The sequence below is a fragment of the Phoca vitulina genome, unplaced genomic scaffold (assembly GCF_004348235.1).
Source record: "Phoca vitulina isolate PV1807 unplaced genomic scaffold, GSC_HSeal_1.0 scaffold54, whole genome shotgun sequence".
NCBI lineage: Eukaryota > Metazoa > Chordata > Mammalia > Carnivora > Phocidae > Phoca > Phoca vitulina.
In genome coordinates, this window is record NW_022589757.1 from 9,547,639 (window position 1) to 9,569,275 (window position 21,637).

The window sequence follows — 21,637 nt, forward strand, 5'->3', positions numbered from 1 at the left end:
TCCTAACCAATAACCGACAGGCCGATGAATGGCTTCGGGGAAGCAAAGGAAGGGCTGGAGTGTTGCGTCCCCAGCTCTTCGGGCTTCCAGCAAAATACAAAGACCCTGAAATGGGTCTGAAGCACCAACCCTGTCTTTACACGGTATCCTAGGTGTCCGTACCACCAAAAATGTAAGCGGACTGTCAGGGAAAAGGCTCCCTGCTGTGGTGATAAGATTAATCTGAGAAGCTGTCCAGCCAAAGGCATTCTGAGGCGTCCGCAGCTTGGCCAAGAAAGAGGGGGCAGACGAAAGGTTCTTTTAAGTTGCACACTCAGTTACACAAAGAAGCCTTCGTTACAGCTGAAGCATGTCATCTTACCATCTCTTCAGGAGGGATAGATGCTGGGTCTCTGACTGACTGAATACTCCTCAGAAACTAGACAGAGAAATAAATTAAGGAAAATAATTCATACACAGGTCTGGTGAACCAATCTCTTACAGCAAGTTACAGAAGCAACCAGCAATGGAAACAGCAGCATGAAGCCTTCACACCAATGCCACATGTTAAATACGCACATGGGAAATCTTGCTCATTAAAAAACGTGAATACAGTACCTGGCACAGCAGGAGGCTCAGTGGAAAAGACAGGTTAGTTCCCTGCCTCTCCCCTTCAGCCGGGTAGGGCGCCCTCTGCTGTTCAGAGGCATCTCTGCGTCTCACTTCCCTCCACTAGTACTTAGGAATACGTCTTTCTCATCCTGCCTAGTTATTAACAAATAAAAGGCTTTTCTAGCATAGAACAAATCTATTATTAATCTTCCGACTGAATCAAGTCAATCTTAAGGCTCACTGCCACGTGAGATACCAAAGTTGAGGACCTTATTAGCTACAGAGATGACATCCACAGATCAAGGACATTCATTCACTGATTCAAAGATTATTTTTCAAGAGTTTCTATGTCCCAAACACCACTTACGGCACGAGAAATACAAAAGGAATATGGTAAATTCCCTGCCCCCAGCCGGGTGCTCACAACCTAGAACGTAAATTAAGAATTTCAGTGATGTGCTGAGTGCCATGGCAGCACAGAAGGAGGGACGAATTTCGTTGGGTAGGGAATACCCCGAGGAGGGCTTCACAAAGAGACTTAGCTAGATCTGAGACTTCAGCTCATCTTCCACTCTCCGGAGAGCCCGGGGGAAGCGAGGCATCCCAGCAACAGAAGGGCACACAAGGGAAGAAGAGGGCATGGGAGAACCACCCCTGCGAGAACTCGGGGAGACCAGAGTGCAGCTCAGTAACTGGAAGTGGTACGTGACGCTGAAGGGAGGCTGGGGAAGAGCTTGCGGAAGGCCTTCCACGCCATGGTAAAGAATTTGGAACACTGGTCACAGGATGAATTACGTGCTGTTATACTAATTAGATGTAAGGTGAATTCTGAGAAGAAAGGGATCGACTAGGGCAGAAATATTACCACAGGAGCATCTCTGTGGTGGAAGTAGCATTTGAACTGGGCAAGAGCCCAGGAAGGTGCACACTTAACATGGCCCATGTGTGGAAGCCCCACAAGAGAACAGGGGAAACCAGACAGAGCCAGCAGGTCGCGAGCTGCCACTTCAGTAGGGCTGCCGGGATGGGGTTGGTTTTGTTTTGTTCTGTTTTTCAGAAAGAGCAAGTCTAGTGGCAACATGCAAAATGGTGAAAACAAGAAACAAAACAGAAGAGGAAGGTTCATCAACCTAGGAGGGAAATTTGTAGATCTTGGTCAGACAAAACCAGTTCGGGGTACAGAGGCAGCAACAACACAGCCCACTGGGAGGAGTTAATAAGCTGCACGGGTCCTAACTCCAGCTGTCAGGACACAGCGTGTGACTTTGGACAACGTGACGGTTGTTATGAACGTTTCTTCAGTACCTGATGCATGCCAGGCACTATTCTAGGGAGAGATGTAAAGATACAAATATAAGAGACTCTCACACCCTCACGAAGTCAAACAGTGGTAAAAAAAATAGACACACAAAGGTAATTTCAATATTAAACATTAAGTGGTGTGATTAAGTACAGGGTAGTAGAGGAGCAGAAGGCAGGAACATTTAATTAAAAATTTGACCGAGCCAGGTTACCTCTCAGTCTCAAGTTCCTCAGCTACCAAATGAGGAGACAAGAAGAAATGAAGGCTGGGGCCCCTCTGAAGAATAAACCCCTACCGTTCTGCGAATATGAGCACTGACAAAAAAGTCAAGTCTCCAAATCTAAGATCACTCTAACACTGAAGGAAAATCCCCAGGTAAAAACCACATACCAAAATGCTATCAAAAATTCTGCATGACACAGGGGGCCCATCCCCTGGCTTACCTCGGGCGTGGCCTGAGGAACTTTACAGACGGTTTCCATTCCTCCGAGCTTCCAGTGCCCATCTTCACTCACAAACACAGATGATAAGCAGACATTGTTGTGTGTTAGGTGTCCCTGGAAAAAAGAACAGGAGGAGGCTGCCACTAGAAATTTTGAAGCAGGAGTTTTAAAAAACTAAATACTGAACACCAAAAAGAGATAGGACAAGTCATCCCACTCGTGGCATGATAAATGGAAGTACAACTTTAAGGAATGACAGACTGAATAAGCCTGCTTAAGCATTATGAGGTTGGAGAACAGGGAAGTGTAATGAAAGGGCTTTTCCTTGGCTGCACATCCCCGCTTCCATGGGTATCAGGAGAACCGACGGTTCCTTAAGTGTGAGGTTACAAGTCTTTATAGCCTACATCGTTTGCTTCCATCCTTTAAAAGATAAAGTTTACCTTTGCTCCCATAGGTTATTGTATTACTTTTCTCCTCTAAATTCTTCCTCACCTACATTCTATCACGAACCCAGATCCACTTCACCTGAAATCTTGTCAGTAGGCATTTAAAAATCCTGCCCAGAGAAGAGGAAAATGGAATAAGGACCACCAGAAATACCCCACAGACCACAGAAGTGCCAAAATTTAAAACTATAAAAAATAATAGTCAAATAAATGAGAAGAAAGAAGAAAATGAGAATAGGATTGAAGTGTGTTTTTTTCCTGAACCAGAAATCATTTCAGTAGACAAGGGCATTTTAAATATTCTACTCATTAGATCAAGTATGTACAAATTTTGATAGGAAACACTCCAATATATATATATTGTATATATATACATATATTCTAAAGTAAGGTTCAGAATAGTATGTATGGTGTTTTTACATTTGAGAAAAAACAAAGGAGAATAAGCACAGGGACATTTGGTTTATATGCACACCGACCATCTCTGGACTAATAGGCTGATCACCATGGTTGCTTCTGGAGAGAGGTGGGGTGCTGGATTCAGGGTGGGGGGCTTACTCTTCCCTACATGCACTCTCACACTAGTCAAACTTTCTACCATGTGCGTGTACTTTCTCCAACAAGGAAAATAGTCCTCCATGTGAAGCACTAATTCTTCTTTGTATGAATCTTAGACATACTTTTAAGAGACAATAAATCCAAAGTGATATTTGGAATCGGTCTCCCATTAATAGAAAAAGTTAAAAAAAAAACAACAAAAAAAAACATACACTGAGATGGGTCAAATGCAAGTGTTTCTAACTTGTGACCAGTAATTTTTAATCTTGGAGGGCTGCCAAAGGCCTTAGTACTCCATTAAGAAATAGCTCAATAATACTGTCAAGAAATGGGCCAGAAGTAAACACAGGCACTCTACCCTTACCCCTTAAGAGCAAACCTGACCACAGTGTTACGAGGCTGTCTCTTGGGACGCCTGGGTGGCTCAGGTCGTGACCCTGGGGTTCCAGGATCCAGCCCCGCATGGAGCTTCCTGCTGCTCTCTCTCTCACTGCTCCTCCCCCCACTAGTGCTCGCTCTCTCTCCCTCAAATAAATAAATAACCTTAAAAAAAAAAAAAAAAAAAAAAGACGCTGCCCTCAGTAGCACCACCCACTCAAATGAGAAGGGGTGTGTGAAGCTCTGCCTTTTTCTAAGAAATGGTCATTTCTTCCTTCAAAATCTAAAATGTAACAAAACTGGGACCAAATAGGAACTCTGGTCCACAGCAACATCAGTGTCAAGGCTTTATCTTTGTCTTAAGAACAGTAATACCAGCTGCAGGTATTTTTAGGTAAAGACTCCCCCAAACTAGAGGGAGACAATAGTAAACCGAAATAAAGTTCTATAAAAAACTGCCCAGGGTTGGAGAAGCCCCTGCCCATTCCACAAACCACCTGTCTGGAGCCCTTCTGGTGCCTTCCAAGGTGCTTGTTTTCCTCCGGAAGACTCAAGTAAGAATAGCAACTTATGATTTCTGTACCTCCCATACCTTAAAAGCACTACCACACACATCAACCCTCCGGTCTGTAGCAAGGCTGGTGAGGCAGACAGTGTCCGGGTTACTTACTCGGTCATGAAGGAAGATGAGAGCCAGCAGTATGTCGTAGATCCCGGCACAGACCTCTGCGGAAGACAGCGTTTCTAAAGCCACTTCCAGAGGCTGCACTCGCTCAGTGACTAGATGAATCCCAGCTGCCTCCACAGTGCAAGATAAAAATCTTAGCAAGCAAGGGTGACGAAGTGTCTTCAAATGCTTTAAAAATACAAATGGAAGGGTTGGTAGAGTTAATGACTCAGAACCAGACTAACATATCGCGGTCAGAGTCTGAACATGTATACTTGCATTCAAGGTCCCTCCCAGCTCCTCACCTACCCCCCTAAACTTCAAATAAGGCACAGGAAAATCTACGACCTGTTCTGACTTCATTCACTTTACCAACATTTAAATAAATCTATAGAGACTTCCGGTTCCCTTACGACAGTGTAAGCCCCTAGGAGCCCAGGCCTCCCAATGATTACTGCCATACACTCTGAACAAAGTACCAAAAACAATGACCCGAGAACTTGGCAAAGTAAAAAAAGCACGCAGATTACGCAGCGGAGTCAAAGTTAGGAGAAGAGACAGCAGTGGGAGTACGTGTTCTGGTGTCAGGTTGGCCCTTCTCACAGTTGTGAACTGAAGGCAGGCCCCACTCGCAGAGCAGGGTAGCAAAGATGGCTAAAACTCTGACAGAGACCTTGCCATCCTTCTGGCCAGAAGAAGGACAGAAAGGAGCCAAGACAAGCCTGAGTATGAGGATATCCCAGAGGCGAAAGAACTGGAGAAGGAGATGCTCTGGTTATCTGTATACCCACACAGGTCTCAGACTAACTCCTGAACCAAGGAAACTTGGACAAAACAGACCCAAACCAGCGGAGCAAACTTTTGAGAAATGAACTGAGGTTTGAACTACCACGCTCAGGAAGGAAGGGTGGGAGGAGAGTAGTTAGAAAACTTGAAGCCTGAAGCAAAGGGGATCAACCGCCTGCTAAATCAAAAACATCAATAATCTCCAGAAGATTTTAACAGAACCAAGAGTCTATGCAACGTGACATTCAAAATGTCCAGGATGCAATCCAAAATAGTTTTACTCAACAAAGAACCATAAAAAAGTGAAAAGATTGACAAATATCAATCCCAAGATTGACAAGATATTAGAATTATTAGAAAAAATTTAAAGCAGCTTAACCATTATATTATAACCATTCTTCCCTAGGGGTAAAGGAAAACAGGAAATAAATAGAAAGAAGCTCTCAGCAGAGAAAGAAATGTTATTTAAAATAAGTGGAAGTCTTAGGAAGGAAAAATAAAATATTAGAAACTAATTCAATGAATGCACTCAATAACAGAATGCAGATGGTAGAGGCAAGCGTCAGTGAACCTGGCTATGTTAACCAATCTGAAGAACAAAGAGAAAAAGTTCTTTATTTTTTTTAAGTGATCATAGCATCAAGAAACTGTGTGACAATAACAAAAGGTCTAACATATATAACTGGAGTCCCAAGAAAGAGAAGAAAAGAACCGGGACATAAAAAATGTAATGGCTGAGAACTTTCCAAATTCAGCCAAATACTTAAGTTTACAGATTTAAGAAGTTCACTGAACACCAAACAGGATAAATCAAAGAAAACTACATCTATACACATTATCATCAAACTGGAGAAAATCAGATAAATAAAAAATCTCAGAGGCAGCTAGAGAAAAAAACCATATTACGTGGAGGGGAATGACAATCTCTCATCAGAAAACACAGAGGCCAAAAGACAAAGGGGAGCACCTTTAAAGCACTGGCAGAAAAAACAGTATCAACCCTGAATAATGTAGCAAAAATATCCTACAGGAAAAAAAAAAGTAAAAAAGAAGCATTTTTGATCATGGAAAACAGAAAAGTTTTATTGCCAGAAGACCTGCTCTCTAAAAAATGCTAAAGGAAGCTCTTCAAGCTGAATAGGAAATGATACCAAAGGGAAATGTGGATCTCCAGAAATGAAGGAAGAGCATTAGAAATGGTAAATATCAGGATCGATTCGAAGGCTACATTTTTACTTCTTATTTAAGATGTATGACTATTTAGAGCAGACACCACAACACTGCTGAGTGAGGTTTATATGTGTGTGATGTACAGGTGACCCTGAACAACACAGGTTTAAACTCTGTATCTACTTCTATGCAGATTTTTTTCAATAAACACTGCACAGTGCTGTAAATGGATTTTCCTTATGACTCTCTTAATAACATTTTCTTTACCCTTACTGTAAAAATACAGTATATAATACGTATCACATTAGATGTGTTAATTGACTGTTTATATTATCAACAAGTCTTCCAGTCAACAGTAGGTTATTAGTAGTTAAGTTTTGGGGGAGTCAAAACTTATACACAAATTTCCAATTTTGCGGGGAATCAGTACCCCTAACCCCAGTGTTGGTCAAGGGTTAACCGTGTATCTGTGTGTGTAGACAGTTGATGTGTATGTAACAAAAGGACAGTAGGGCTGGGGCTGGAGACATCTACGTTTTATGTGATTGGTACAATACTAACCACAGATAGATGATTAAGAGCTAGTTATTAAACTGAAATCCTTAGTGCAACCATTAAAAAGTATAAAGAAATGTAGCTGAAAAATGAAGGTAAAATGAAATACTAAGAGCTATTTAAATAAACCAAAAAAAAGAGAAGGGGAACAGAAGAACAAAATTCAAAAGGGAGCAAATAGAAAACAAATAACAAATAAAGTCAACAACACTAATAATTACACGAAATGTTAATATCTAAACATTCCAATTAAGAAAAGAGGAAGACCACAATATGCTGCCTATGAGACTGACTTTAAATATAAAGACAGAGATAGGTAAATGGATAGAAACTGAATGGACAGAATAGGATATACCATTAAGACAGTAAGCATAAGAAGGCTAGAGTGAATATATTCTTATCAGAGAAAATATACTTCAAGACAGAGTACTGCAAGAGATTAAATGGGACATTTCTTAAAGAATAAAAGGACAATTCATTAAAAAGACATCACAACTATGAAGTGGAAGATCCTAACAGCAGAGCCTCAAAATATGCATGGAGCAAAAATGAAAGGGAGAAACAATTCCACGATTCCAGGATCACAGGTGGAGATTTTAAAACTCCTCTTTAGCAACCAACAGAACTAGCAACAGCAAACAAACAAAAAATAAATGAAAGCACAGGAAACCTAATCAAACTGACATTTGGAAAACACTAGACCCAGTGACTGCAGAACACACTCTTCACAGGAGAAGGAATCCCAGAAACAGACTCTACGCTGGGCCATAAAGTCATTTTAAATGGATGAGTACCTTAGATGTCTTTTGTTGATCTTGTTTTCTTACATTTACCTCTTTATCAAGAACTTAATCTCCTTAAAAATGTTTCACCATCTTTACAACTGCTACCATTTTATTAATCTAGAAAAGTTAGCATTAAACGTTTTTGTTCACACGCTTCACACCAGTAGAAACATTAGATAAGTAGCTCATATATGTATCTATAATACACATTTTTCATTTACATATATAAATTAAATACAAATACCATAAAACCCCCATAAAATAGAACGTGCCGAAAGAAAAGATTAAAAGTGAATTTAAACAGATATTCTTGATTTTCTCCCCCAAAACTGCAATGAATCATGTTGCACAATCCCGAGGTTATGGATGTTCCACTTTAGAAATCCCTAACATACAGTATTTTCCCCATACATACCTCTTCTCATCATCCTGTTCTCTAACCAGACACAGAGTATACAAAGATGGATGACAAACACATGACAATGTTGTGTCTATGAGAGGTTAAATCTGCGGGGTTTCTTTCCTACCTCGCTTGGTTTTGTAACAGCCCTATCAGATGCAGACTTTCCAATTAGACTGATAGTCCACAATTCCCAACTCAGGTAGTAATAACTGTATCATTTATTTACAACAAAATTTAAAATGCCAGAATGATGGTTTTCCTTACAAATCACCCAGTTTTTCTAAAAGAAATTACATGGCCTTAAATCTCTGGAGTCTGTCCTGCACAATCCACTGGACACTGCGGAAGCCTTGTAAATCAATCATCAAACTGGGAGACCAATGAAGATTTCACTTGGAGAAAAATCCTCAATATAACATCAGGTTTCATTTTCACAAATAAGCACTCAGTATGGAACATTCCAAAATACCTTCTTGGAAGAATATGAGATCGTACAAGAGCCCATAACACAGCACTGATACAAGTTTTCTATCAGTCGCTTCAAACTTGTCTATTAGGTAAAACTATAGGAGAATCTTCTGAGGAGATGGATTTGTTTAGTTTCTTTTCTTAAAATAATCTCAAACTTTGACAACTCTAGGAATAGCTTCAATAGGATTTTTTGTTTGTTCTTAAGAAGAAAGCTGTTACCCTCCCCTGGGTTACTCTAATAAAAAATAATTAAGAAAATTCTTTAGCAATTCTGAACTAATAATTTGTGTATATGCCTTTAAAATAATCCATACTTATGCATATAAATACAGCAAAGACCCAGAGGAGCCATGAGTTGTGCTAGTGAGCTGGCTGAATGACTAGAGTTAAGTGGAGAGAACTTCTTGCAAGTATCTTTTGAGCTATGGTTTCTGAGTAAAATTATAAAGCCTCTTTCATATTTTTGCATTTTAAGAATCATTTTAAATAATTTGCAAACAAAAATCAAATACTTTTTAACTTTTCACTTTTGCCTGCTCAGGAAAAAAAATATTCATTCAGCTTTTATTTCTTAGGGCTCTAATTATTTTCCTTGGGTTTTATGTGCCTTCTTTTATTCCTCTAATACTCAGGGCAGACTAGTAAATCAGGAGAAATACTACCTGGTTGAGTACTGGCATAAAATACAGAGTTGTAAATTTCACCCCATTAAAAAATGAAATAATAAATTTCATTTAGCTTATTTTTTTAACCCTACATTCCCAGCAGAATTCTTGGTCCACAGTGCCTTGTTTGTTTAATGAAGAAGTAAGGAACGAATAACTCATTGCATGATTCTGAACAAGGCACTTAACTTAGCAGCAATAACTTCATTTGTTACTCCCCTTCAGCACGCACAATATTTTGCATAAATTATGCATACAGATTCACAGGAAAATTAGCGTGACAAGATGCACCTGCTAAATTTAACGAGGAGATTTTTCTCACTAACATCAACCAAAGAGATAAATGACTCTTGTTCTGGTGGAGAAGGGGGACTTTGTGGAAGGAGTGCCTTGAAAGTATCATCTGTCCTAGGGACGCCTGGGTGGCTCAGTCAGTTAAGCTTCTGCTTTCAGCTCAGGTCATGATCCCAGGGTCCTGGGATCAAGCCCCACATCGGGCTCCCTGCTCAGTGGAGTCTGCTTCTCCCTCTCTCACTCCCCCTGCTTGTGGTCCCTCTCTCTGTCAAATAAATAAATAAAATCTTCAGGAAAAAAAATGAGTAGCACTGGATAATCTGTCCATATTTGTACTTATCCATGCCCACACAGAGATGTTAAGTGTGAAAGTCAAGTCTTGAATATAAACTCTAGTTTTCAGGAATGGGTTATGACTCAGCTATAGCAGAGTAATTCAAGCCTTAGGGGCTTAGCTTTTCATTACCATTCTACCTCGGTTTGCTCTTTCACTTTGAGAACTACACAACATACTCATTATTTAGCTCAAATTCACTTGCAAGTTTTTAGACAGGAAGCAAGCCATAATTTCACTCTGTTGAAGAAATATGACAAAATAATCAAGATGCCTAAACTAAGAGCAAGAATTTTCAGGGAGAAATATTCTTCCCTCTTCTCTTAAGATGCAAACCTGAGAAACGATGGAAGTACATTGTCTCTAAATGCCAACACCTAGAGGTTATATGAGAAACAAGGAATAAAATGCAGGAAGGGAAAGGGATAAAAGATCCTATGTTGGAAAGCCCGCATTTGAGGTGCTGATGAAATATCCAGGCTGAGATTTCCACAGGCAAGTGAGAATGTGGATCTGGAGCTCAGAGAAGTTTTCGGCAGATATTTCACTTGGGGCAGAAGGCCAGACGGTTGTAAGCACTAGAGGGAAAGGAGGAGAAAATGAAGTCTGAAAACTTGTGGGGGCTGGGAAGGGGCCTGCGCCATCTGGAGGTGGCCCAACATACCTGAGGGATGGGGGAGGGGGTACTTCTGAAGTTCTGAGTGGATAATACTCAGGGGACTTATAAGAGAACCAGATTTTGATTATACGGGAAGGAATTATTATTTTTTTTTTTAAAGCTGACAATATAGGGAAGTTGATTTACTGGAATAAGGGTTGTAAATAGCACAGAAAAGGCCTCAGGAGGAGAGGAACAAAAAGAACACGTCAACAGAAGGAAGAGCGGTAGAGCACTCCACAAGTGATTAATGCAAGCAGTCATCTCTTCTCTGCTCATCACCACACAATGTGCATTCTCAAAAATGCTGCTTGGCCCTTCCAGAAAGCAGCTGAATCCATCATGAAGAAGAGCATCCTTCTCCCAAGGCAGGTGCACAGCATCCACATTCGTATTCCTGCAGTCAGTGTGGCTGCCTTGGTAGCATGAAGACAGTCAGGAGTCAGTCTGTGAGTCTGTCCTTCCCGTGAGGCCCTAACGAAGCACTCAGATGACAGCAAACCACAGTAACCAAATTCTGATTTAGGAGTTACCATTCCTTATTGACTCTTCATTAGAAATGAGTCATAACCACCAGGGAGAAAACTTACTATTATAGCTAATGAATTCAAGATAAAACGAGAAGATCTGATGGACTCGAAGAATTTCTAATACTGTTTTGTGGCCAAAGGTTATGCCTGCGTTTCGTCTTATTCCAGAGGTCACAGGGCACTGTGACTGTTGTTTTTTATTTGTAACACTAGAGGAAGAGCACATTTACAACCTAACAATATTTGCAAGGAAAACATTGTATATCCTCTTGAAGTGGTCATTAAAACTATCAGAGGAAGGACTAGGGAGCCTCAACTCTAGAGAAACTGAGGTGAGCTAACTATACTGTTTTAATATTTCAGGTATCTAGGAAAATCAAGGTCCTAAAACCTGATGAAACGTGATATATTTTTTCAAGTACTGTGATCTAACTCAAAACTCCGTATCGTTTTGTTGCCATTTCAAATTCCTCAGATTCATGTAGCAGGTATTCAAAGCCACAATATGGCCTGCAGAACATAAGAGACAAGTAAGAACTACTGGAAAAGACTCAGCCATGGTTTAGAAGAGTAGGTACTAAGGGGGGAAAAAATGTTCCTTCTCAAGCTCTGAAATTCCTCCTGCCCAGAAGTCCTCAAACACTGACAGATCTTTTTTTCCTTTAAGAACTTTATGACCTGGGGGCGCCTGGGTGGCCCAGTTGGTTAAGCATCTGACTCTTGATCACAGCTCAGGTCTTGATCTCAGGGTCGTGAGATCAAGCCTTGTGCTGGGCTCCATGCTGGGCGCAGAGCCTACTTAAAAAACAAAACAAAAAAACTTTATGATCTGGGTTTTTCAAACTTTCTTGGTACATACACCATAAAGAGTAATATAATATTAAAAAATCTTATGGTCTTACAAAAAAAAACTAAGAAAGATGATAAATCTCTAGTATTTCACTAGCAATAATCATCCTAATCACTCTAATTCTTTTACTTAAAAAAACGTGCAATCTCATTAAATGAAAATAGCTGGAAGTATGTCAGATATGAATTGCATATAAGAATATGGCAGGGAAGCAAAGCATTTTATCTTTTGCAAAATCACAATAAAAAGTATTAATAGTACCTAGATGGGATGGAAAAGACAAAACATGGTCTTACCAAAAAGCAAAATTACTTAGCAATGAAATAGCCAGCTATCTTTTTTACCACAATTAACAGAAAATGCATCCCAAGGGGAACATTTTCCTTAGGCACCATAACTGTTAACTTCATGCCTGATCAAAGACATAACATCAAATAATGAACTGATGTGACCAAATGCTGAAATTGTATTACTAATAGAGATACATACTAAAACCCTTTATAATCATTAAAAAAGGTAAAAGCCATTTAAAAAGACCTATGAAATAGATATCCCTGTCTCCTACTTATTGCTAGCACGAAGGGACTCACGGTAATACAGATCATAACTCTAACAAAACAAAGCTCTAGGTCCATCTGTAAATAGCGTGCCTGCCGTTAACAATGAACAGCCACAACTCTGTGTCCCCTGAAGAACCTTCCCGAAGATAATCTGAATGGCTCAATATCCAAGGAAATACCAACTAATGCCTTTGTTTTCTCTAATTCAAAATGACACTTAGGATTGCTCTATTGAATTATATTCCAAGGTACAAAGGCTGGGGTCCCCTGACGGTGCCCTTCCAGGAGCAGCGGCCAGAAGGTGCAAGCTGGGAGGACCTCTTCCCTGAAGAGGAAACTGAAGCCTCTAAAAGTGAATGATCTGACTAAGGCCCCTCAGCAAGAACTAGAGCCCAGGCTCAACGTTCTTTCTGGGGTGTCCAGCCCAACACTCCAGCTCAACAATCTTTCTGGGGACTCACAGTACCTCGGGAGAAGAAAAAACAGTAGTCACAGTTTCTAAAATATTTTATTTCTAGGTCCATCATCAATATACTAATGGTGAGCACAGCATACCGCACAGAGAAGTCGAATCACTATGTTGTACACCTGAAACTAATGTAACATTGTGTGTCAACTACATTCAAATTTAAAAACTAAAATACAAAAATTAAAAAGTTAAAAATTAAAATAAATAAAAGAATAGATCTTGCAAATTAAAAAATATACTTCCCAGAATGTCAATACTCAGAGGTTTTTGCTAAGCTAGAGTAACTTCCTTTACCTCATATTAGCCATGGAAAATTACCTTCTGAACTTCTCACTAAAAAAAAAATGATGATAAAAGTTACCACACCGAGTTTTATGAAGCCTTTTGGCTATATCTGTGGTATCTGACTGTGTCACGCAAATTGGGAGATTATCCCATGAAGGACGGACAACTATGTTCTTAAAGGATATGAATAAAAACAGTATTCCTTATGATCTTCCTCCTCTGACCTTTAGTAATTTCAATTTCGTATTTTTTAATAGAAAACGAGAGGGTAGAAAGCTCTAACTATGAAGCCGTCACCCATCACGGTACCTTGGCAGCTTTGTTAACTTTGTCTTCGTTTTCTCTCTTATACACGAAAACGGAAGCGCATCTGCCATCTTGCAGAACAGCGGGGTAAACGGCAAGCCCAGAGGGTAAGGTGAAAGGTGGCTCCTTCAGCGCATAGCTCTTCAGAGCACTGCTCTCTGATCCCATCCCTTACGCAGTGAGGTGGTGCTGCAGCTCCTTCACAAAGCCAAGCAGAGCTGAAAGGAATCAGAAAATACCGTCCAACATGAGTCTCTGTCTGCAACACGTGCTGGAGATCCCAGGGACCCAGACCCGGCCACTCAAACCCACTTGTTTCTCCGACCCTCATCAACTAGGCCATTTGGCAATAAAAATGGCAAATGCTCAGCCAGCTGGCAGCCATGCTTGTCAAGGAACCACCAACAGCTCTAGAGAAAATGCACTTAAACACCCCCCTCCCCTCCCACGGAGACCCTTCCAGAGTGCGAGGGCGATCAAAACCAGGGTAAGATCATCTATGCTCCCTAACCCACGCACATACCCTGCCTCACAGGAAAGGGTTACAAAATCTGATAATTCATCAGTGAGAAAACTTCTGTATAATAATACATAAAACAATAGCTTAAAATTATAAAAAGAACATTACAACCTAGAGAGTATTTCTAACAATGAGGAAAAACATGTTAACAAGTGCAGAGCTCATACAGGCCAAGCAAAGCAGTGCGAACACCAGCAGAACAAGAGGAAAGGAAAGAGACAACTCACTGAACACAAAGGGCAGTGACCATAACAGAGAGTACACCCTCACTGCTCCTCACGCTCGCGCTAAGTACAAAGGGGACAGTGCAAAACTGTATCATCCCAAATGCTAAAAAACCCACACATGCATGAAATTCTAGAAAATGCAAACTACCCTACAACGACAGAGAATAGATCAGTGGTTGCCTGGGGTGGGGCCCCAGGTAGAGGGACCGGGGAAGAGGAGAGGGTTGCGGAGGGACATAAGGAAACTTTGGGGGGAACAGTCATTATCTTGATTATGGTAAAGGGTGATTATAAATACCAAAACTTACAAAATTGGTTTATTATGTATCAATTACACCTCAATAACTCTGTTTCAAAAAGAAATGTTATAGATCTATGTCTCCATCTATGCAAGTATCTACATAGATACATACAGATACATACACAGAAAGCCTTGAAAAAACATGCTCAAGTATTAATAGAGGTTTGCGGTAGGTGTCAGATCACGGGCAATTTCCAGGCAGACAGACAGACACGTGCCTGCACCTCCCCAGTCTATTACAATAAAAACATATCTTTCTCTGCAAGGGGGATACAAATTCCCATGGTTATGGCAGGACTGCGGACGCGGCGTCCGTAGAATAGCACAGGGCTGCCCACTGAGGGTGGCAGGCACCTAAGGAGGACGTGCAGCCTCCCAGGTTCCGAACAGCGCTGCCAGGCCATGCCATTTACCGTAAGGATCCAAGAGCCTGAAGATTTACGTGGAAATTTCCCTATTTTTCAATGTTGGGTCAAATGTTTTTAAACCTGTAGAGGCCAAACTATGTATGTTTACAAAATGTGTTCTGGCTTTACCATAGCGTAAAAAAATAAAACTTAAAGAGGGTTCTTAAATAACTGGCAATGTAGCAAGAAGTTGCTAGTTCTAAATAACACGGCCAAACATTCTACAAAGAGCTTTAAAAATTTCAGTTAAACAAATCCCATCCTTTAAATAAATATACACCCAACAATCATACACAGACCCGCTACTGAGATTTTTTTTCCACTTTAGTGAAGTTCCACACAACACTCTGTGTTACCAAAGTATGAAATGCTGCTCAAGACACATACTTAACACAGAGAATTCCAAGTGCCTACAGACCCACATACATCGCTGTATAAGGAACACAAACGTACAAGGGCTAAAGCTATCTAAAATTGAAATTATTCAAAATCCAAGAATATTTCTGAGGATAAGAACTAAGTCGTCTTTGTAACAAACCTGCTGAGCTGCTACCTACTCTGCAATTTAAGAACAGTAGGAGGAAAAAAACAGTATTAAAAATGCCATGTATCTCAACTATATGTCCCAGTCTCTATTAGGACTACAAATAAATAAAATTAGTGTTAATGTAGGCTCACGGGGAAAAGCAACTACTGTTAAGTCCCCTGTTCTGGAGATGGTGTGGTGCCTGCCCTACGGTGACAATCCCCCCGCTGAACTGCGAGGGTCACGGTCAGTACTTGGGTCTTGCTCCTCTCCTCTAGGGCACAGTTAATGGGTCAGGCGCCTTCCTTGGGCCAAAGGCCAGTCAATGCACACATGAGCCATCCCTAGGACCCATGGCCTGGATGAAGAGCTAATGGCCAGATCCTTGCCTGCCTCAGGAATCTGAATGAACGAGATACTCCATTAGCTGAAGGTAAAAGGATGCCATGAGGTAGAGTCAGGGCTATGGTGAGCCAAAGCCACGAAGAAGCAGAAGCTTGGCAAGCAGAGGAAGGCAGCTGACAGCAGAAGGAAAAGCCAAGGCTGGGAGCAGGTTAGTCAGATTTATAGGGGCACATTACTACCCTCCATCTTGAGGCTTCGGGACGCAAAGCTGCAAATCCATTTCCTCCCTGCTTCGTTGACACCCCTACAATCAGGGGGAGCCAGAGGTCCACCCGAGGTAGCTCGAAAGGGTCAATGTTCTTTGAAACCAACTGCCATTTCAGCAGCAGAAAAATCTACTCTATAACTCCTGCGTCTGTAAAACCAGTCAGACTAGAGGAATTAGTCAGAGAAGGGTTACTTTGAAAAGTGTGTATCTGAGGCTAGTCTAACTTCGTTCTCTCTTTGCCACAAAATACAGCTCTCCAAAATCAACACATAAGGAACTGCAAGAAAATGAAAATCCTCTTGGCAGAATATCATGGTGTTTGTTTAATTTTAATATTAGTCCCCAAAGGAGATAAGATGGTCACCAGGATTGAGGAGTGATGCTCTGGCGGAATGAATGGAAGTCAGCAGAGGTAGAGCAATGGACATTTACTTAGTCATTTTTTTTTAAGATTTTATTTTTTTTTGACACAGAGAGAGCACACACAAGCACACAAGCAGGGGGCGTGGCAGAGGGAGAGGGAGAAGCAGCCCCCCCACACACACACACCGAAGCAGGGAGCCCAATATGGGCTCCATGCAGGGCTCATCCCAGGGTCCTGGGATCATGACCTGAGCTGAAGGCAGACGCTTAACCGACTGAGCCACCCAGGCGCCCAACTTAGTCATTTCTAAATAGCAAAATACATCCTTGTAGAAACACTGGGCTTTTCAACATTTAGAGTTACGAAAGCTTTACGAGGTTCAAACCAGTAATTTTTCTTAGCAGTGTATATTTTGGGCTTAAGACACTAAGAAATACAACTTAAAAAAAGAAAGAAATGACTCCCTTTCTTCAGAGAAAGGATGCCATTTTACTGTTTTGAAAGCACGATTAACCTTGACAGAAGTCTACCCGTACCAGGAGTGCAATGCTCTCAGAGTAGAAGGGATTACAGCCTACGTCCATTGCAAACTTTATTAGGTGACAATAAAAAGATGTGTTGACTGCTTTGAAATAAAAAAGTCACAAGAAAAAAATTCACAAAAACACAGAAAAGGATAGTCTAATATTGTGATCTCAGCATGGTTATTTTGTAGAATTTACCATCCCCACTCTCTATAATAAAATGTTGGGTAGGCAGTTTCCGACTTGAATAGGCATCAAGGTCTTCTCTTTAAAAACTGCTTCACCTATCTTCCTCCATCCTTTTGCTTACTTGGGCAGCACATCACATTTCTGGGCCACCTGTGGATTATGCAAGCGCTTGTCTAGGTCACCGGGCAACTCACACACTCAACTAAGAAATCCATGTCATCTGGGGAACTCTTCTTCCTCAAAATTTAATCGAGATGATCTTGGTTCTAGCAGTCTCTGCTTGGAGGTTCCAAAGACAATGGCTTGCACTGTGAGTTCTAAGGACACCCTATACTGATTGATATTTTGTTACCTGGTGATAACGTTACCCTGGCCCTTTACTTTGATCTGTTTCAAGTACATATTCCCTGTATTGAACTCAGTCCAGCACTGCTAGCTGACCAGCAATACATAATGAAGCCTTTATGGACCAAAAGAACTAAGTATGATTTCAGCTAGGATTTGAGATGTTACGTGGATATGCACACAAGTCCTTAACTACAGCGAACGGTGATTCCGGAATTCAGGACCCGACTCAGTATTCACATGGTTTCCTAAACACACTCTTCCAAGAAATGTTTCATCTTTATTCTAAATAAAAAGCACTATGCAAGCACAGAGCCAGCTCGGCCTCCGGGGGCCCGGTACTCGTCCTGGAGCAAGAACGCCGGCGGCTTCCCGGGGCGGGTGCGCCCGCCGGTTCCCACCAGGGCGGCAGCGCCGCCCGGCTCCGTCTCGCCGCGCACACTCGCCCGACCCGCGGCGGGGAGGGCGGCCCGGGGGCCAACGGGGTCCCACCGCGACCGCCGGGGGAGGGCGGGGGTGGGCGGGGGCGGCGCTCCCGCCCGCTGGCCCCTCACCTTCCACACCTGCCCGCGAGGCCCGGCTCCGCGGCTTCCTTCGCTAGCTCCGGCGGCCAAGAACGCGCCGGGCGGGGGTCGCCCGCCAAGCCCAGATCCGAAGGGCGCCCCGTAACAAGCAGGGGAAGACTGAGCGGAGGCGGAGGGCACAGCTCAACCGGCAGCGGCGCCGCGCCGAGCGCGGATCCGCGAGTGGGGCGCGCGCCCACCGCCTCCGCTCCCGGCCCGGCCCCTCCCCCGCGGCCCGGTCCCGCACTGACGAAGGAAGCGGCGCAGGGCTCCCTGTTACCTGCGGGAGGGCGGCGGGGAGGCGGCCGAGGGTCTTGGCTCCGGTCCCCTCTTCGCCGCCTGTTAACACCAACCACCCTCGCCTACCCTGTGAGGCTGTAGCCACTACACCCACAATCTTCGGGGGGTATGCTCCCTCCGACACCATAGAGATGGGTCCGGAAACCGGACAGAACGCCAGCCTCCAGCCCTCCGACGCCACCACTGAGGTGAACGAACCCGGAACCGAGATAGAGCGGCCGCATAGGTGACTCTCAGGCCGAAGCCATCTTGCGTGTGGGCGCGGGGGGCCGGTCGCGGCTTGACTCCCTGCTCCCAGCGGCCTGGTCTGTCTGTGAAGCTGTTTCCTTTCTTGGCGTTTCAGTTGAACTCGCAAGTTTGTTTTGATTTCAATTTTTAGGCCTTTAGACGCGCAGTTCTAATTTGATATCCGCCCGAACCTAAAATGGCCGCTGTCGCCTCTAACAAATAGTAAAGGGGCGGGGCGCAGAAGAGAAGTATGGAAATTGGCCTGGACCTTTAGGAGAGTGACGTCGCTCACCCCCGCGGCCGCGATTGGTTGCGCTGCGTGGGCCGAAGTCGTGCGGAACGCCGCCCGAAGCTGGCGGTGGTGGAGGTTGTTCCGGCTTAAGCCATTGAGACGGGAAGTTTGAAGTTAAGCTTAATTCAGCGAAGAGTAAATTGGGACTAATCATATTAATAGTACTTATTAGTAATATTAATGGTTTCTACTTAATAGGATGTTGTGAGAATAAAGCGAATATACCTAATAGTTCTGAAACGACTTGACTCAAAGTAAACTGAGTTTTCCCTGTTCTCATCGCTACTACTTAATGCTCTACAACCTCACTGTTGACGGCTGACCTAAATAATTTGATCATCCCAAACTTTTAGGTTCTTTCTGGTAGCTGAAAGGTTTCTGGTAGCTGAAAAGGTTTAAGATGGATAAGCATCCCACAGTTTCTTCATGCGGTTAAGTGAAAATAGGCCAAATTTTGCTCCTTATTCAGAAATGTATTGAACAAATGTTTATTAGGAAGCCGACATACGGTATTTAATCCGCTGGATAAGCTTGACAAAGGCTGAGCGCTCTGTTCTGGGTCAGGACTGTCCTATAGAAATTGAATTCAAGCCACATTATGTAACTTTTAGTAGCCACATTAAAAACAGTAAAAGAAAAAAAAATGAGGTAAAGTTAATTTTATTAACACATTTAAACACAATCTATCCAGAAGAGTGTCATTTAAACATGCATTCAATATGAAAAATTGTTGAGATATTTTACACTTTGGTACTGTCTTCAAATCTGATAATGTATTTTTTTACAATTTGGACTAACCATATTTTAATGCTCTGTAGTCACTTGTGGGTAGAATACAGTTCTGGGCAGAGTGACCACCACCTTGCACTAGAAAGTTGAGAACCAGAAGAGCAGTGCTCCAGAGGCAGGATTCTGTTATCAGTGTAGTCAGTATCTGGCAACCAGAAATCTTCCAGACCAGTGGTAGAGCTAGCACCATTAGGGACGCAGCCTCAAACGGCATCTCCAAAGGCTGAGGACACCTTGAATTTTCAGACCCCGTTTATTCAGATGTGGAGAGTATTTTCTAAAATATTTTAAACAATTCATCTATCTTGAATTCTTTTGGAAGTCCATTTCTAGTATTCATCATGCTAATTAATAAGCTGTTATTTTTGCCAATAAATACCAGTTTCTGACACTCATTATGATAATTAACAAAACATCCGGTGTCATCAGAAATCCAAATGGCTAAAGTATTTGTAGTTCCATCTCTGGAATGTAGCCTTTCTAGTATGATTCAAGCTAGCTACCTCTGGAGTGTGGATTCCTGATTACCAGAATGCTAGCTGCTTCTAGGGCATAGCTTCAACCAATTAACCCACACAGAACATTATACTGTCAATGCTGAAATAATTTAAAGTTGACAACAGACATCATGATATCCATGTTGTACGGAATATTGGCCTGTTTTGTAAACTCTAAACACTATACAAATGTTGCTGAACATAAACCTCATGTTACAGATTTACAAACATATTAAATTATTAAATTAAATTATTATTAAATATTCCACAAATATTTAACATACACCTTTCCTGTGTCAGGTACTGTGCTGACCACTAAGAAAAGAAGGAAGAAGAAGACACAATCATTGCAAAAAAGTGGGCTCAAGGGGCCCAAATAAAACTTTTTTTTTTTTTAAGTGATAGAGGATGTGTGAGTAGCTTAATGCTAGAAATGTTATCTTAGTTTTGCAAAGTACCCTGCCCCACCACCAACAACCTACAAGTTTCAAGCCACTGTTGTCTGAAGCTGGACATGAGTTAAATGACTACACTTTCCTGATTCCTCTAAGACTTTCCTGACATTCGCTCCTTGTTTACTTACTCAATACAGCAAATACTTTATAAATGTTCCTGGTGTACTGGCCTCTGCTCTGCAGACTGGAAACATCAGCAAACAAAGCAAGACTAATTCCCTGTTCTCACAGGCCTCAAATTTTAGGGGGCTGATGGGTAAGGGGAGAAATAGACACTAAGCATATAAATGAACAAAGGTCAGTTTGTATAATGGTAAGTTCTACTAAAAAGTAAAACAAGGTGTTGAGGAGGAGCAATTCTACTCTGCCCTTCAAGATTCTTCTAGCTGTACTAAGAATTATGTTGACATGGGAAAGTCAAACAAAAGTTTAATAACATGTTTACCTCCTGTACACATGGGAAAGACTCAGGAAAACTAAGTAACTCACCAAATGACCAAAACCATCACCTTAAATACTATCTCCAGCTAAAGACAGAAGGAGTGGAGGCATTTTTGGAAGGGGGGCATTTTTGGAAGGTTACCAAGAAAAGCCCAGTAAACAAGGGTAAGGTTTAAATCCATTCCTTCTCCACTGATAACAGTTTCTAGAGATGTAGGGTCATCCCTCTTTTGTGAATGGAAATTTCCCTTCTACATGTAAATATCTCTTACAAAAGGGTAACTTCTACTCAGTTTTCAGAACTCCTCCTGGGTCTGCAGTTTCTTAAAAATAATCAGTTTAGAATAATCAAATATGCCAAAGAGGCATATCTTGGAGTTTAATTCATTTAAGCCAGACATCAACAGCATGTCACACATGAGGAAACTGATGTACAGGGAGGTTATGATAGAGTAGGCAGTTAGCTAGATATGATCAGGGAATAGCACATTCCAACCATTTTTCTAAAAGATTTTATTTATTTATATATTTGAGAGAGAGAGAGCA

At 41.9% G+C, this 21,637-nt stretch overlaps 1 protein-coding gene across 5 annotated transcripts in view; it reads right to left on the reverse strand.

Moving 5' to 3' along the window:
• SCYL3 (SCY1 like pseudokinase 3) overlaps positions 1 to 18,813 on the reverse strand; it is a 41,706-nt gene extending 22,893 nt beyond the window's left edge. For 2 of the 5 annotated variants that reach the window (XM_032389316.1, XM_032389312.1), the window contains exons 1-5: positions 18,370 to 18,578; positions 13,514 to 13,728; positions 4,393 to 4,578; positions 2,338 to 2,451; positions 362 to 418 (exon numbers count right to left, since the gene is read on the reverse strand). In XM_032389316.1, coding sequence (XP_032245207.1) covers positions 362 to 418; positions 2,338 to 2,451; positions 4,393 to 4,578; positions 13,514 to 13,678 — 522 coding nt within the window. In that variant the 5' untranslated portion in view covers positions 13,679 to 13,728; positions 18,370 to 18,578. The other 3 variants (XM_032389315.1, XM_032389313.1, XM_032389314.1) reach the window with 3 other exon arrangements.
• Between the last annotated feature and the right edge of the window lie 2,824 nt (positions 18,814 to 21,637).